The sequence below is a fragment of the Petromyzon marinus genome, chromosome 34 (genome assembly GCF_048934315.1).
Source record: "Petromyzon marinus isolate PM22_M1 ecotype Great Lakes invasive population chromosome 34, UKy_Petmar_22M1.pri1.0, whole genome shotgun sequence".
Lineage (NCBI taxonomy): Eukaryota > Metazoa > Chordata > Hyperoartia > Petromyzontiformes > Petromyzontidae > Petromyzon > Petromyzon marinus.
Genome location: NC_133700.1, coordinates 6,827,065 through 6,842,392, shown reverse-complemented (window position 1 = coordinate 6,842,392; position 15,328 = coordinate 6,827,065). Strand labels below are relative to the sequence as shown.

Below are 15,328 nucleotides of genomic sequence, written 5' to 3'. Positions count from 1 at the left end.
CCCTTTCTCCCGCGGGCGTCGAGGTGGCATTATACCCCTGGCTCGCCAGGAGAAGGGAGTACAGAAAAACATGTCGACTCCACCCATTGCGACAGTATTGCACCGTGGGTTTTATCCGGGCTCTCCGGTTTCCTCCCACGTGTAAACGGCTCATTAATTGGCCGCTAGCGCGTTATTAAGACGACGACCGTGGAGCTTGGGCAATTGTTGGCGGCGGCTCAACGCGTGGATGCCTTCCCCGCCTGTATGTGGCCGCGTGGATTTTTCTCCGGGTCCTCCGTGTTTTTTTTTGTACCTCCACATTTATACTCAACGCGCGTTTAGGAGTATTTGGCTGATATACATTTCCACGTGATAAGCTACAACGTTAAGCTATCATTTGCGATAGACACGTCGCTTCTGAAAAAGAGCTATATAGCTCAGTGAGCCTTACCTGGTAAAAAAAAGTTATTTTTGTTATATGGTTCTCCACATCTCTGAGTCGTTCTCTCTCCACGACATTGAGTGAATACGGTGTGCATTACAAATATAAATTATGTACTGGTTAAATTTAGATTTAAAGCTTTCGTGACTGCAGGGATTCATATTCTTGGCTCTTTCGGTAAAGTACATTTTCTTGCTGTGGTTTTCACACCTGATGATGATTGCTTGTGTTGCAGTCGAAACGTGATAATTGTATTGTTTTATATTTTTATTTTGTTTCCCTTCTACGTGAATTTACTGAAAGAACCAAGAATATTATTATGTGCTGTTGAGGTTGACTATATTAAACACAAAGATAAACCAAATACATTTAAAAAAATAATATTTAGTTGCACCAGCCCGTGGTCCTTCTGGGGCCATTGCTTTCCAGCAGCGTAGAATGATGGACCAACAACTTTCATTTTATTTGTACGCGGTGAAACAAGCCAAGTCTTACGTAATATATATGCGAGCTTTGATCAATTTGTGCCAAAACACATGAAAAAGCATGACCTCGACTTGACTGGATTTATATAGCATCTCAACATACTGTACAGAAACAGTGGGCATATTTATTGTATAGAGAGAGGCAGTATTGGGACCCTATGTGGGTACATGGGTCTGTATGTGAGGCTATGGATCCTATGTTTAGCTATGGGTTCCTATATTAGTATATGAGTCTGTGTCTTTATAGGGCATGTGGTTAGACCAGAGGATGCCTTTTGGCGTCCTCTGGTCTAACACCGTTTTGAGACAAGGCTCAAAAGAAAGCTGTCTCTGGTGTGGACCAATCACTTTCAAAGACAGTGCCATATATTATCAGAGTATGTTTTTTTGTTTGCATTCTGACCACAAGTATTGTAATGCAGACATGATTCCTTGTAAAAGGTTTCGGTTTGTGGTTTTAACATCTTAACACCTGTTTTGTTGCCATAAAAAAAAGGGGAAAACCTATTCTCATCGTTTCACCTATTTACGTTTCATTTCCCGTCAACCGTGAGCCGCGTGCGACAAAAAACCAACCTTGACCGAGCGCTGCCGCAGTGAGGCAGGCCTCGCACACAGATATCTCAGCTGCTTCAGCAGCTGCGCGGGTGTCCTGAACAGACACTGAGCTGCGAGGGGGGGAAAACAAAAAACCACAGAGCGCACGTAAGAGACTTGTCTACCAGTACAAGCAATTGTAATAATGCGTGCCCCTTTGTAAAGCCACTGCTGGGTGAAGGCTTCCCCGACGCCGTACAGTGCCGTGGGGGTTTAATCGATCACGCTTCACACTGGACAGGCTGTGGGTCGGTGAAGGTGCTGAAGGTTGGAGCGTCCCAGGACAGGTTGGGATATCACTCGTCGCTTAAGGGCTACGGTATTTTGACACGGTTATTTTAAGGCGCATTCACAGTTGCGGAGGTGGGAAAAGCAATAATTCGTGGAGATGTTACGGAGTAAGGTTGGCGTAGCACCACTCCCTCCCACCCCACCTTCCCTACGTAGATTTTGGAAAGAAAAATAAAGGAAGCGCCAAATCTAATATGTTTCTCCAGCTGTTTCATTTACTTCATTATTTAATGGACTTTTTCAAATTTGCTAATGTTCTAATCACCGTGACCTCCGTGGCTAAAATCGTAGCCTCGCCTGTCACCAGGTGTTAGCCGTGGCAGGGAATCTAACTCAGGGCGCCGGGTTCGTAGCTTAGTGCGCGAACCGCTGTGGCAGTGAGGCAGGCTGGGCACAAAGATTTTGCAGCTGCTTCAGCGGCTGTGCGCGGGTTCTCAGACTGTAGGGGCAAGTGCTCTTCGCGAGCAGCACCTATGAAGGCCGGCACAAGCACGCGAAGGGGTGGGTGGCCAGCACCACGCCCGGCCGCCTTTGTCCTCCCAGTGGCGATGTTTACACACCGCACCAGGTACTCTTTTGAGGCTGAGACGAGCTAGGGCACTGTTCCACTCCTATTGCATATACACTGTACCACTCGCCCTACTATTTATATACAGGACTCATTCTGTACTTACCTTACTACTTAACCGTATACTTGTATCAGGTCATCATATCCACAGGTTATCGTCAGCATTACTACACTGCCTTCAATTAACCCATTTGTACAGACATTTTTCATTTATTTTTAAGCCTTAATTCCTCCTATGAGGTGTTTGGGTGAAGCGCAGCAGATTGCAGGGGCTGCGCCTTTACCCTCAACACACAGTGTTGTGAAGCAAGCCGGGGTGACCTTACCGGGGAAGATCTCGGGGTAGACCAGGGCGTCGGGGCAGAGAGGGTAGCATCCGCAGTGTGCCGCTTCAAGCCTGCGGATACCACACTCAAATAATTAAACGACAACACTCTCACCGACTCCTGGGCTACAATTACATGGTGGCATTTTCCCGATTCATCCACTGCCTCCATACCTCTGCCTAGAGCCCTATCTACACATCTGCCTAGAGCCCCATCTACACATCTGCCTAGAGCCCCATCTACACCTCTGCCTAGAGCCCTATCTACACCTCTGCCTAGAGCCCTATCTACACCTCTGCCTAGAGCCCTATCTACACCTCTGCCTAGAGCCCTATCTACACATCTGTCTAGAGCCCTATCTACACCTATGCCTAAAGCCCCATTTACAGCTCTGCCTAGAGCCCCATCTACACCTCTGCCTAGAGCCCTATCTACACCTCTGCCTAGAGCCCTATCTACACCTCTGCCTAGAGCCCCATTTACACCTCTGCCTAGAGCCCTATCTACACCTCTGCCTAGAGCCCTATCTACACCTCTGCCTAGAGCCCTATCTACACATCTGCCTAGAGCCCTATCTACAACTCTGCCTAGAGCCCCATCTACACCTCTGCCTAGAGCCCCATTTACACCTCTGCCTAGAGCCCTATCTACACCTCTGTCTAGAGCCCTATCTACACCTCTGCCTAAAGCCCCATTTACACCTCTGCCTAGAGCCCTATCTACACCTCTGCCTAGAGCCCTATCTACACCTCTGCCTAAAGCCCCATTTACACCTCTGCCTAGAGCCCTATCTACACCTCTGCCTAGAGCCCTATCTACACCTCTGCCTAGAGCCCTATCTACACTGCCTAGAGCCCTATCTACACCTCTACCTAGAACCCTATCTACACCTTTGCCTAGAGCCCTATCTACACCTCTACCTAGAGCCCTATCTACACCTCTGCCTAGAGCCCTATCTACACCTCTACCTAGAACACTATCTACACCTCTGCCTAGAGCCCTATCTCGCGAGTCACTTTTATTCCCCTTAATGCATTGCCACTGCTGCCCTACATTTAGCCGCCATTAGGGATGTGTTCCAGATATTCGGATTAAACTGGGGGGGGGGGGGGGAATACATAAAATCGGGCTTAGGTACAACGTTTTGGATGATTCAAGATGCCTGGCCAACGTGTACAATAGTTGGCCAAAAAGACACTCGTTTACAGGGGCTCTCTCTTGAGCTTCATCCATTGGGAGGCCCTTTGCACCAGGCCAGCGGTTGGCGAGAGCAAGACTTCGGCAGGGCCATCCCGTACTGGACGTCGGTGAAAAAAAGAGCTTCACAGCTCATCGGATTCCTCCAGGCCTAAAATGATTCCGCGATTGCAGATTCTGACCTCTACCACGAAAGAGATCACAAAAAAAACAACGAAGAATAAAAAGAAAAGAAAAAACGAGACTTGCATGGCAACGCCGAAGAACTCGTGTTTGGCAGTGGAGATGGCGACGTCCGCCGCCGCGAGGACCTCGTAGTAGTCCTCCCGGCTCGCCTGAAAGCCCCAGTGGAGGATCTCGTCCGCGAGCCGCCTGCGAGCCTCCTCGAAAACACCTGACGGGGAGGAGACAAAAAAAAACCACGCAAAAAAAAACCACTCGCACACCGTTACGGGAGTTGTCGCTCGCACGAGAAAACAAAAGGCTCGGCCGTCACCGGCGGCTTCGGGAGAGAGAACGCCTTCGTCCAGCAGTGGATTGATCGTGGACGGCGGCGGCGACGACAAACAACGATTGAAGTTGTCGCTTGCCGCGCAAAGAAGCCCGCCGCACAGTAACGCGTACCGCAGAGGGTGTACGCTATGTGCACATCCGCTGTGTGAATTCGACTGCTGGATGCAGGGCTGCCCACACACTGCGCTGGCCATGGTGGGTTGTTTGACGACACTTCACCAGCCTGGCCAGTGCGGAGGTGGTCAAGGAAGAAAGATTGAAATAAAATAAAAATTAAATACAAGCAGGGGCTAGGGTTTTGTCACGTGTGAAAGTACAAGCAGTGGCAAGAATGGATACGGTTGTGGGGGAGGTGAAGTGGGGGGTTGGGAGGTGAGGGGGGGGTGGGCGCTTCCTTTAGACCTGGACACATTTATGCTGGCCTCAGCACAACATAGCGACCCATCCATCCCACTGATATCACGCGCAAGTTACAAGCGCGCCACTGCAGTTAGCTTAATCAAAGCAGCTCCACGCCTCATTTCACAACCCGTATCGAGGCCGCCCTTAATGAAGGTGGAATTAAAAGGGGGAGGGCGGTGGTGGGGGGGGGGGCGGATGGGTGCACGGGGCTGTGCGATAGCCGACAAGCGTTGGGTAAATGGGATTGCTCCGGTGTTCTGAAACGCCGATGACAGCAGCAGCAGCAGCATCAGCAGCAGCACGCTCCGCAACCACCACACGCGTGCCCCCTCCCCCGCCCACCAGCCCCTTTCCCCCCCCACGTTTCTCGTACCCAACCGCCACGTTCACCCCCCCCCCCCCGCCACTAACCACCCCACTCCGCCCCAGCCATTTAGCCGGAGCGGCAAAGTTAATGGCAATTCGGAGCCCCGCTTTACTAGCCAACTGCAAAAAAAACACACGGGCGGCAGACGACGCGGGGGACTTTTACTCAACGGAACCGGGGAGCACTCCCCGGAGGGGATGGGGGAGGGAGAATTCCGAGAGCTTTGACCGTTTCTCAACCCGAGTCGTTGTCCAACTGCGTTGGGACGGTGACGAGCGGAGGGGGGGGGGGAGACTTTTATTTTGTTCTGCGTACCGAAATCGCCTTTTTTGCGAGGGAGGTTTGTTTATCGTGCGATGAGCATACAAAAAAAACGAGGGCAATGGCCAATGAATCAGCATATTTATTTATGCTGGAGGAATCCGATGAGCTGTAAAGCTCTTGTTCACAGATGTCCAGTAGGGGCGGGTAAGAACGTTACAACAACAGACAATACAAAAAAAACACGACGGGAGTGCACAGTACAAGAAAGGTCAACAAATCACTCAAACACACAACAAATACAACACGAAACCATCCCCAACCAATCAGACAGAGCCCACTGAGATGTTAACCTTATTTTTTTCAAACACGACCTGCCCATCGCAAACGACGGCTCAACAAAGTGGCTTATTACTTGGACAATTATATCAGCAAAATAATCGAAATGATCTAAAGGTCAATGAAGATGCGACATGCGCAGGGTGTGGTTATTTACATGGCGCCACGCTGTAGGCTTCACCCAGAACGGAAACTCTGAACGAGCAGCCCGCTTCCTTCAGCTTGAACAACGTCTCGAAGAAGAGCTCGGGATTCTTATCGTGTTCCCTGTAACAAACGGAAATAATGTTAATAAAACACGTTAATTTAAAGAAACCCCATGACCTTATGAGAAAAAAAGAATGCGCGCACACACAAAAAAAAATCACTGCCCACGAAGGACAATAAAGACGGGAGATTTACTTACATTGGAAATAAATCAAAGCTAAATAAACCAAAAGCGAGGAGACATTTTTGCATAGGTTCCTTTCTAAGCATCTGCTGCAAATTAAGCGCTGGCAGTCTTCTGGATGTCCCAGTGACTGCGTGGCTCAGCATCCAAGGGCAGAGAGAATTTCGGGTCCCCTCCCCTCCACGCAACCCCCAAAGGTACTCCCGCCAACTTCAAACATCCCCATTATTTTCCAAAATGTCCGCCTCATAATTCCTGCCCGCCAGCCTGCCGTATTTACATTACGGGGGTGTGCACGTAATAATGAGCGCTGCGAACGGCGGTGCGCAAAACGCCATAATTCTCCGTCCGCCGCAGTGATGGATTCTAATAAGCGCTTTTCCCATCACGGCCTAGGATTACCTTAATTGTAACTTGAAGATTAATTGCCCTGCTGTCCCCCCCCCCCCCTCTCTCGCTTTGATCTGCCGGTAATACCTCGCGCATGTTAATGAGCGTTATTAGGGGGGGGGGTGGGGGGGGGCAACTGTTCATTGGCGTGCGGGATTAGCACCCTTCCCCCCGAGTAGTGGCAGCTAGGCAGGTGGGCCCTAAACAGAACTCGTCAGCTTTCCTCCCACGTTGCGGGTTCCTCTCCCACCGGGTCCACGTTTGAACACGCCTTGCCATGGGGGCGGCAAAAGACGCCGCAGATCGCGAAATGTGCTGGGTGCTGCGCGTCCGGGTTCGATGCGGCTCTCAGGGTGAGACTTTCGCGGTCTGTCTGCCCCCTGACGAAGTTCCTATAAAAACAAACTAACAGTAGCAGCCCGGTGCGAGAGCACAAACCGTGCCGTGGAGGGGGTGCGGAAAACTCCGCGGCAATAAGTCCCGAAACCCTGTGCACCCGAGTTTAGAGGAGGAGCGAGATCGGGCTCCCCCCATCAACAGCGTCGAGGTCAAAGTCTCGCGTATTCAATCGAATCTCAAAGGTGAAAACTTCCCACAGGGGTTTTGTGTGCCGCTCACCCAAGTTCCTATTCTATGAGTTTCCTCGTGAAACTGAGAAGGAACTTTTGCTCCCCGAGTTCCACGTGACAATTTCTTCGATGCCATGCACAAATCTGTCAACCCATTATCAGTGCCCTACCTTATAACAGACCGATTCAGACCTTATTGGTCACCCCGTGCCCCTTATAAATCTCAACGTTCATCCTACAAAGCTCCATCACAAGGGAGAAACACAAACAAATAGACATTGTTTTTGTTGTTGCCGGTATTGAAACGGCCTGAAAACTCAATTTCCCTGTACAAGAATATGGGGTACACCGTATGGGTTGACTGGTATGCATGCACTCCCAGCTTGTGCGAGCAGTCGCTCTCGCCTTTGAACACCGCAGCAAAGCTAAGGACTGAAATCAAAATTCCTAGAGGCGTGTATATTTTGGGAAGCCCCTCAATGTCATTATTTCTCCTGCACGACATCGCATGGTATCTCACATAGCTAACCGATGGACATGGACGAAATGAATGTATCTCGATATTTCCCGAGTGACGCAAGTACAAGTAATTTTTGGTGAACATTTAAAAACTCTCCAATACCGTACTCCTCGGAGAAGGCGTATTGCTTCCGTCGGCACGTTTGCAAGGAGCTTCTGTGAGGTGGCTGGGGTTGTCTTCAGGGGTCACAGAAATCAACAGGCACCACTGAGACCTCCGCGTGTGTGAATCAGGGAAACTGCGCGTAACTAAATCGGATTCTCAAGGGTGACAAGTTGCTAGTTCTTAGGCCAGTCTAAAATGATTGCACAATTATTATTTTTATTTGCTCTTCATTTGGCTTATATCCAACCGTGAGAATTAACGGCAGTTTCACATGAAGCGTACAATATTTGCAGCGCATTGGAATGTGTCTCCTAATAAAGGCATGACGGGGGTCAAAGTGAAAGTGACCTCCGGGGGGAAATTACGTAACACGGCGTCACGATAACACAATGGCGATAGCACAACGACGGACGGTAGCACAGATACCACAACAACTGACGATAGCACAGCGACGATAGCACAACGATAACACGATAGCACAACGATAGCACGATAGCATACTGAGAATTTAACTGGGGGAGAGAAAAAAAACTTTTATAAATCACAATTAAAGACAACATTAAATGTGTTTTTTTTTCCTCTAAAGAATTATCCCAAGTAGTGTTCGTTCACCTTGACTTTGATCAGAATGAAAACGTTATAAATGATTAGCACAGCAGCTCACATAAGCCGCCTTTCTTCACAGCTATGCTCCAAAGACCGGTAATAAATCCGTATTAAAGCAAGCGATAAAAAACGGAATGCTAATTGATACCGGTTACACATTACGTGCCGTGCGCCGAGGAAAAGGTGCAAAACTCTGCACCGTGGAGCATCAGGGGATGATGCACCTCGCGCGTCGAACGGCAGGAGAGTGCGCACACCTCACCTAATGAGACTCATACCCTCTGGCTTCACCACCGCGCTTGCGCTAAACGGCTGCAAATTGAATTCCGTTCGCCCCCCCCCCCCCCTCCTCCGCCCCGAGGGTTCCTGCGGTCAGTTGCGGGCTGTGCTCTCTGAAACGCGAGGCTAATTTTTCCCCGCTCTCCACCGCGCCCTTTAACCGGTGTTTGTTTTAAACCGTTTCTTATTACGCGCGCACGCACGTGTTAAAAAAGTGCGCGGCGCGCTGATGCGCGCGTTGTGCCATTCATTTTACATGCCCATGCGGGGCGCGCGTTTGTAAATTCTGTAATTAGATATTCACGGCGGGCATTCATTCAGTTTCCTACGTCGTGCGTAACAAAACGTAGGTTAACCAGACGCGTCTATTCTATATACATAGACATACATATTGTGCATTAACATTACACCGTTTTATACACACACACACACAGGGCGTTTGCAAATTCCATAATTAGATATTTGCGACACGCATTCAGCTCAAGACATAGTACGCATGTATGATGAACTTCTTTCGCACCGCACGTAGCCAACCGTGTTAATCGGAGGTGCGGGAAATTGCAGCGTACGTTAGTAGCACGCGCACATCTTTCTGTTTCTACTCAACACGTGCCATCGCATGGCCGCGGTTACTGCATTAACGGCTCATCCGTATTGCTCAGAATTCACCCCACATGGCCGCGGCGTTAAAAGTGCAGCTCCTTCTCCCGTGCGCACATTAACGCGAAATAAATCCCTCGGGTCGGCGACGCTTGCCCCCTCCTGCTCCTCCTCCTCCGCCGCCGTCACCACCACCACCACCACCACCACCGTCCTGGCGCGGCCTCCTGCGACACGTCGCGGCGCAGAGCGATGCTTAACCTCTCTCCACCGGGCACGCGCGCGCGAGTGTGCGTGCACGTGGCACGTCGGGGGAGTCATCAGTTCGGCGACCGGGTCACGCGGTCCGTCCCCTGCCTTCCCGGCAGAGTGGAGACGCCACTTCATTTCGCTCCGTACAGCGCGAGAGGCACTCTCGCGTTGCGAGACTCGCGAGCGAACTTCCAAAATCGATGGCGTGACGACGGCTTCCTCCGTCGGGCGGGAGATGAGTAGGGACATGGGAGGAGGGGGGCCCGTGTCCCCACTCACGCTTCAGCGAGGGACTCCAGAAGCCAAGGGACCGAGCCTGCAGTGTGAATCTCTGTTCCAGTGCCAAGACCCGTTTGTTTGTAACGCGGTCGACGTGCAACACCGCTGGGCTGCTTTGTTGCAGTCTAGAGGTGTCACGGTAAAAAAGAAATTCTCGCAACGATTCAGGGGCACGACTCGGCCCGTGCGAGCGATCCTTTTCTAACGTTGCAGTGAACGCAACGGTCAAACGTTCAATTAATCGCGTGTATAAATGTTTTATTTACCGTGGGCGTCAGAATCATTGTTCATCGATAATGATGATAAACAGTTCCTTGGACACTGACGGAGAAAACTGAACAAAAACTGAAAAGTGCGCATAGAAGCATGGACAGACGCACGTTTGGAACTGCTTCGATAGAAAGAGGACCTTATGGATTTGAGAACGTAAGCAAATTAGGTACATCGTACTGACCGTGATGAAAAGCAAGTGGAGAGGACGTGTCTCTAACAAGGACTATGAGCCAGTGATTGAGACTAACAATAGTGGCAGCTAAAGGAGAAAAAAACACACTCAAGAGATGACGTGCACGATGGACATGGAGCGATGAAATCAGCTCGTACGCAGGTGCGGGGTGAATCGTCACAATGCAGGACTGCGAGAGATGGCGAAGGCATGGGGAGACTTTGATCCAGCAGTGGATTGACCACGGCTGATTTTTGCCATTACATTTTTTCCCTCGTTATCGTGAGGGATACGTTCCGGAGATGCTCGTGAATTGCAAATTTCGTGTATCATGATATTGGCCTATCAAAATTGCCTGAAATAAATACGTAAGTAAGCTTTACATGAAAATGATCTCATCACTTAATTTTTCTCTGTCTCTCGATGCAGTCACGTAGAGTTACATATGCGTTTGCGGATGGCCAAAAGCGCGGATGGCCAAAATCGCAGATGGGCAAAATCGCGAATGGCCAAAATTGTGGATAGCCAAAATTGCTAATGGCCAAATTCGCGGATAGCCAAAATTGCGAATGGCCAAATTCGCGGATAGCCAAAATCGCGGATAGCCAAAATCGCCAATGGCCAAAATCGCGGGTAGCCAAAATCGCGAATGGCCAAAATTGCGAATGGCCAAAATCGCGGGTAGCCAAAATCGCGAATGGCCAAAATTGCGAATGGCCAAATTCGCGGATAGCCAAAATTGCGGATAGCCATAATCGCGAATGGCCAAAATGGCAAATGGCCAAAATCGCAGATAGCCAAAATTGCGAACGGCCAAAATTGCGAATGGCCAAAATTGTGGATAGCCAAAATCGCGGGTAGCCAAAATTGCGGATAGCCAAAAATCGCGAACAACGAGTGAATGCCGTATTGTGAAAAGGATCGTCCATGCCGGGCATTTCTGAGTGCCGTCAAGGTGACCTTAACAAACGTAGTCATTGACGTCGCTGGCATGGCCACTTTCACAAGATCTACGAGACAACAACAACCGCCATTCGCCACTAAGTGGCGGTGACGTCACCAGGGTGCTTGTGCCAGGCTACGTGCATTTTAAGGCCAGGTGAAGTGTCGAACCGCCCGCTGGCGGGAGGTCACGGAACAGACCCAGGTGCCATCGGTCGACTGAATTGAGGTGACCGGCCGATGCGCCACCTGAGACACGCTGACTCACTCCCGTATCTGATCAGAAGCGGGCAAAGTGGCAGGCGGGGGGGACCGGGAGCGTGGGGGGGGGGGGGGGAAATAAATAAATTTCGTTGCCACGCGCTCTGCCGAACGACGACGACTCTCCGAGCTGTGGAACCGCCGATGCGTCGCTCCGCTCAGAAACGCTCAATTGGCCAGCGGAGCGGCGCCGGCGCTCCATAAGCCCCGCACATCAACTACACGAGGGGTCCAATGTCCAAATGAGATTATGCCAGCCATGCGAGAATATATGCCGCAGTAAAAAAAAATAAAAAATAAAGTAACGGTCGGGCAAAACATGCAAAAAGCAGATTACTCTGTTTTGTCCATATTCATTTTCCAAATCTTCCGGGACGAGAAAGCCAATTCTGCGGTGTACTTTAACGGCTGGTTGCACTCTGTGTTTTCGCCCCGACATCAAAAGGCCGACTGCAGCGAAATGGAAACGCGGGGACACCGGTGCGATCCGTCCAATCCTGTAATTACCGTGCCGGGCCCGGCGCACAATTGACTTGTCACACACACAAATCTCGCGACAGCGCATCGGGAAGGTGGTGGGGTTGGCAACAAGCGCAGATTGGAGGGGGGGGGGGGTTTGCGAGGGGGGTTTATACGAAGATGAAAAAAGCATCAAGTGGCTTGCTGCTCCACGCTCAGAAGTGTCTCCCGCGCGGGATTTCCATCACGTACCAACTCGACCACAACCGACCCACCCAACCACTCGGCCATCCACCCACGCAGCTACTCAGCCAGCCACCCAGCCACCTGCTCAGCTAGCCATCCATGCATCCACTAGGCCAGCCAGCCATCCATCCACCCACCCAGCCGGCCAGCCACCCACTCAGCCAGCCATGCACCTACCCAGCCGCTCAGCCAGTCACCCAGCCATCCACTCACCCAGCCATTCACTCAACCAGCCAGCCATCCACTCTCCAGCCACTCAGCTACCCGAACCCAGCCACCCAAACCACAACTTACCCACTCAGCTGCCCCTAAACGCAGCCATTCACCTGCCCAGCCACCCATATCACAACACATCCACCCACACATCCACTCTTCCAGCCACCCACTCACATAGTCCCAATTCCCATAGTGTCATGTGGAGTAAAAAAATAATGGTAACATATTAAAAATGTTGGTACATTATTTAACACACGTTGTAATGACTGCTCATGCATGCACACACTGACTGATCTGCAACAGTGTCCTTTGAATTTGCAAGCTTCGTGTGAAGACGATGATGATGATGATGATGATATACAAATTGGGGACTGAACAAATTGCGAGACAATCTACAATGAAGCGATGGGTATCGCAGCTTTTCCTCACACACGGCGAGTGAGAGCCACGGCAGAGGGCACGACAGACAAACGCATATCGCATTCCCGCTCATTCTGTTTGGGGTTTAATATTCGCGTAAAGTTTGTCTACCATCTCCTGTGTCGTGCCCCCGCAGGAGTTTTTGTTGTATGACCTCCCCCTTTTAAGCAAGGTCACGGCTACGGAGTCGCACCCACCCACCAAACCCACGAACTCACCCACCAAACCCACCACCCTCCCACAACCAACCAAACCACCCTTCCAATTTCGTCGCTCTCCCATTTTTTTATTTTTTATACCTCCGCTGATGTTCTCTCTCTCTCCCCCTCGCTCTCCACGGCCGTTTGCGCCTCTGCGCGGGCGGCTGTAATCCCAGCTCTGTTTAAATTTCACTTGCGTTTGATGTCGTACTCCAGAGATTAGAACGCAGGAGCGCAGGGCGGCGTGTGGAGCCGTGTGTGTGGAAGCGGCAGCCAGCATTGTCAACATGGGGCTGTCTCCGCTAGACAGGCGGGCATTCGGGCGAGTGAGCGGGTGAGCGAGCGAGCGGGCGGGCGTGCGAGCGGGGCGAATAGTGGGTAGTTGGGACGGGAGGGGATGTGGCGAGTGGGGTTGAGCGAGCGAAAGAGTGAATGAGGAAAAGTTGCATGCAGCCAGAATGGCAGGCAGGCAAGGCTTGCCTTCCCCCATGGCCTCTCAAGATTGAGCTGTCTCCTACACGCACTCTTTTCAAACAATTCCATTCCTGCACCTATATCGATGGACGGCGGCGTAGCCGGTGAGCGTTTGTGTTTCCGCGTCGGACCGTTTGTCATTGTTTCGTGAAATAAAACGAGGCATCGGCGCGCAAAGCACAGCGCAAACAAAAACATACGCCGGCAAAATCTTTCGCGACCGCTCACGACGACCGCGTCAAAAACGTGGCAGAGTTTCAGCTTGTGCAAGTCGAAAAAATAAAACATTTGCACAGCAGAAGAGAAAACTGCGATGATTGATTGATTTTTTCTTTCGTTCCCTATCTATCTCTCCATCATGCGGAACAAATATGAATAATTTGAAACCGTGAAAACGAACGCAGTAAGCGTACCAGCGGTGAGGCCACAGGATGTGAAGTGGCTGAGCTCCTCTCGCACGACGAGGAGAAGGAGGCAAAGACGGTCCGGAAGCAGCGCAGGGAATTTTCTCATCATTCACGGCTGGCCCAGTCCAGTCCGGGTCGCCTGTACACACCGCACCGCCACAGCGTTCACAACACTTAGAATCACATTAAATATTAATAATAATCACGAACCAGCTCGTTTTCTAGGGCCTCAAAGCGCTTTACACAAATCTTGAGTGATGGAGAAAGCTTGTAAAAGCAGGTGGCGAGATGTCAACTACCTCGCCTGGTCTGCGGGAGGTCGTGGGTTCGATGCCGACCCCGACGCCTGTATATTTGGAGTTTGCGTGTTCTCCCCGTAGTCGCTTTGTTTACTTAAGCACGCAGAAGTAGTCATCGGCAGAGGACAGGAGGAAGGTCTCGAGCCTGTATTTGAGGAGTGGTGGGAGAGCTGATAGCGCGGAAGGTTCGGTGGGAAAGGAGTTTCAGACTACGGGGGGCAGAAGAGGCGAGGGAAGGCACTGAGGGCAGGCAGCACACCTTGGCGGGGAGAGTGGATGTCGGCTTCCGTGGTTGACTCCGTGCTCCCAAACGCATCGTCTGGCTCACCCTGAAAGAAACTTGTTTCATCAAACGAGGTGCAAGAGAATCAGACAATCTCCTTGAGCGATACCTTGGTTGTCTACACTGTTTAAAAAAAAAATTTTTACCAGGTAAGGCTCCACTGAGCGACATAGCTCTTTTGCAGAAGCGACCTGGCCACAAACGGTAGCCCGACGAAGCGGCTTATCATCACGTGGAAATGTATAGCAGCCAAATACTCTAAACACACGTTTCTAAATGTGGAGGGAAAAACTGGAGGACCCGGAGAAAAATCCACACGGCCACGTGGAGAGAGACACGCAAACTCCAAATACACAAGAGTCGGGATCGAACTGACGACCTCCTGTATACAAAGCGTGGTAGTTAACATCTCTCCACCGTGGCAGCGCCACACACAGTGAGGCGCTGCCACGGTGGTGTAAAAGTCAGCACACTGGGCCGGCAATGCAGAGCGCGCCAGTTCGATTCCATCTCTCCCACCACGGCAGTTGAAGCAACGGTGCGAGTTTCCCAAAATCGCCCTCCGACCCTGCCCCACCACCACCTCTGTCCACGCAGCAGTCTAACCGCTGGGTGGACAGAGACGGTGCAACCACAGTTAGTTGATTGGAAGGCTGTGTGTAGTGGGGTAAAGTGTGGGTACTCGCACATCTTCCAAGATATCGGGCCAGCATGGAAGAGTGAGGCCGCATTATCCTCTCGAGGGCTGCTCTCTAGAGCTCCCTCCACTGGAGGGCCCTTCCACGAGCAGTAGTGTGAACTAACAAGTGCAGGGCTGCCCCTCTACCTTGGTACCGTGTCGTACAAGCACGTGCTTCATTGGCGTTTGCACGGATGAAGCCCACAGCATTACACGAAAGGGACATTCGTTGGCAC

At 51.1% G+C, this 15,328-nt stretch overlaps 1 protein-coding gene across 4 annotated transcripts in view; it reads right to left on the bottom strand.

The window, feature by feature from the left end:
* Positions 1-15,328, bottom strand: part of QTMAN (queuosine-tRNA mannosyltransferase) — a 35,380-nt gene that overhangs the window by 2,626 nt on the left and 17,426 nt on the right. For all 4 annotated transcript variants that reach the window (XM_076071674.1, XM_076071675.1, XM_032965529.2 and 1 more), the window contains 6 exons: positions 14,390-14,469; positions 13,838-13,970; positions 5,928-6,037; positions 4,138-4,282; positions 2,692-2,762; positions 1,486-1,577 (listed from right to left, as the gene is read on the bottom strand). In XM_076071674.1, coding sequence (XP_075927789.1) covers positions 1,486-1,577; positions 2,692-2,762; positions 4,138-4,282; positions 5,928-6,037; positions 13,838-13,970; positions 14,390-14,469 — 631 coding nt within the window. The remainder of the gene's footprint in view (positions 1-1,485; positions 1,578-2,691; positions 2,763-4,137; positions 4,283-5,927; positions 6,038-13,837; positions 13,971-14,389; positions 14,470-15,328) is intronic.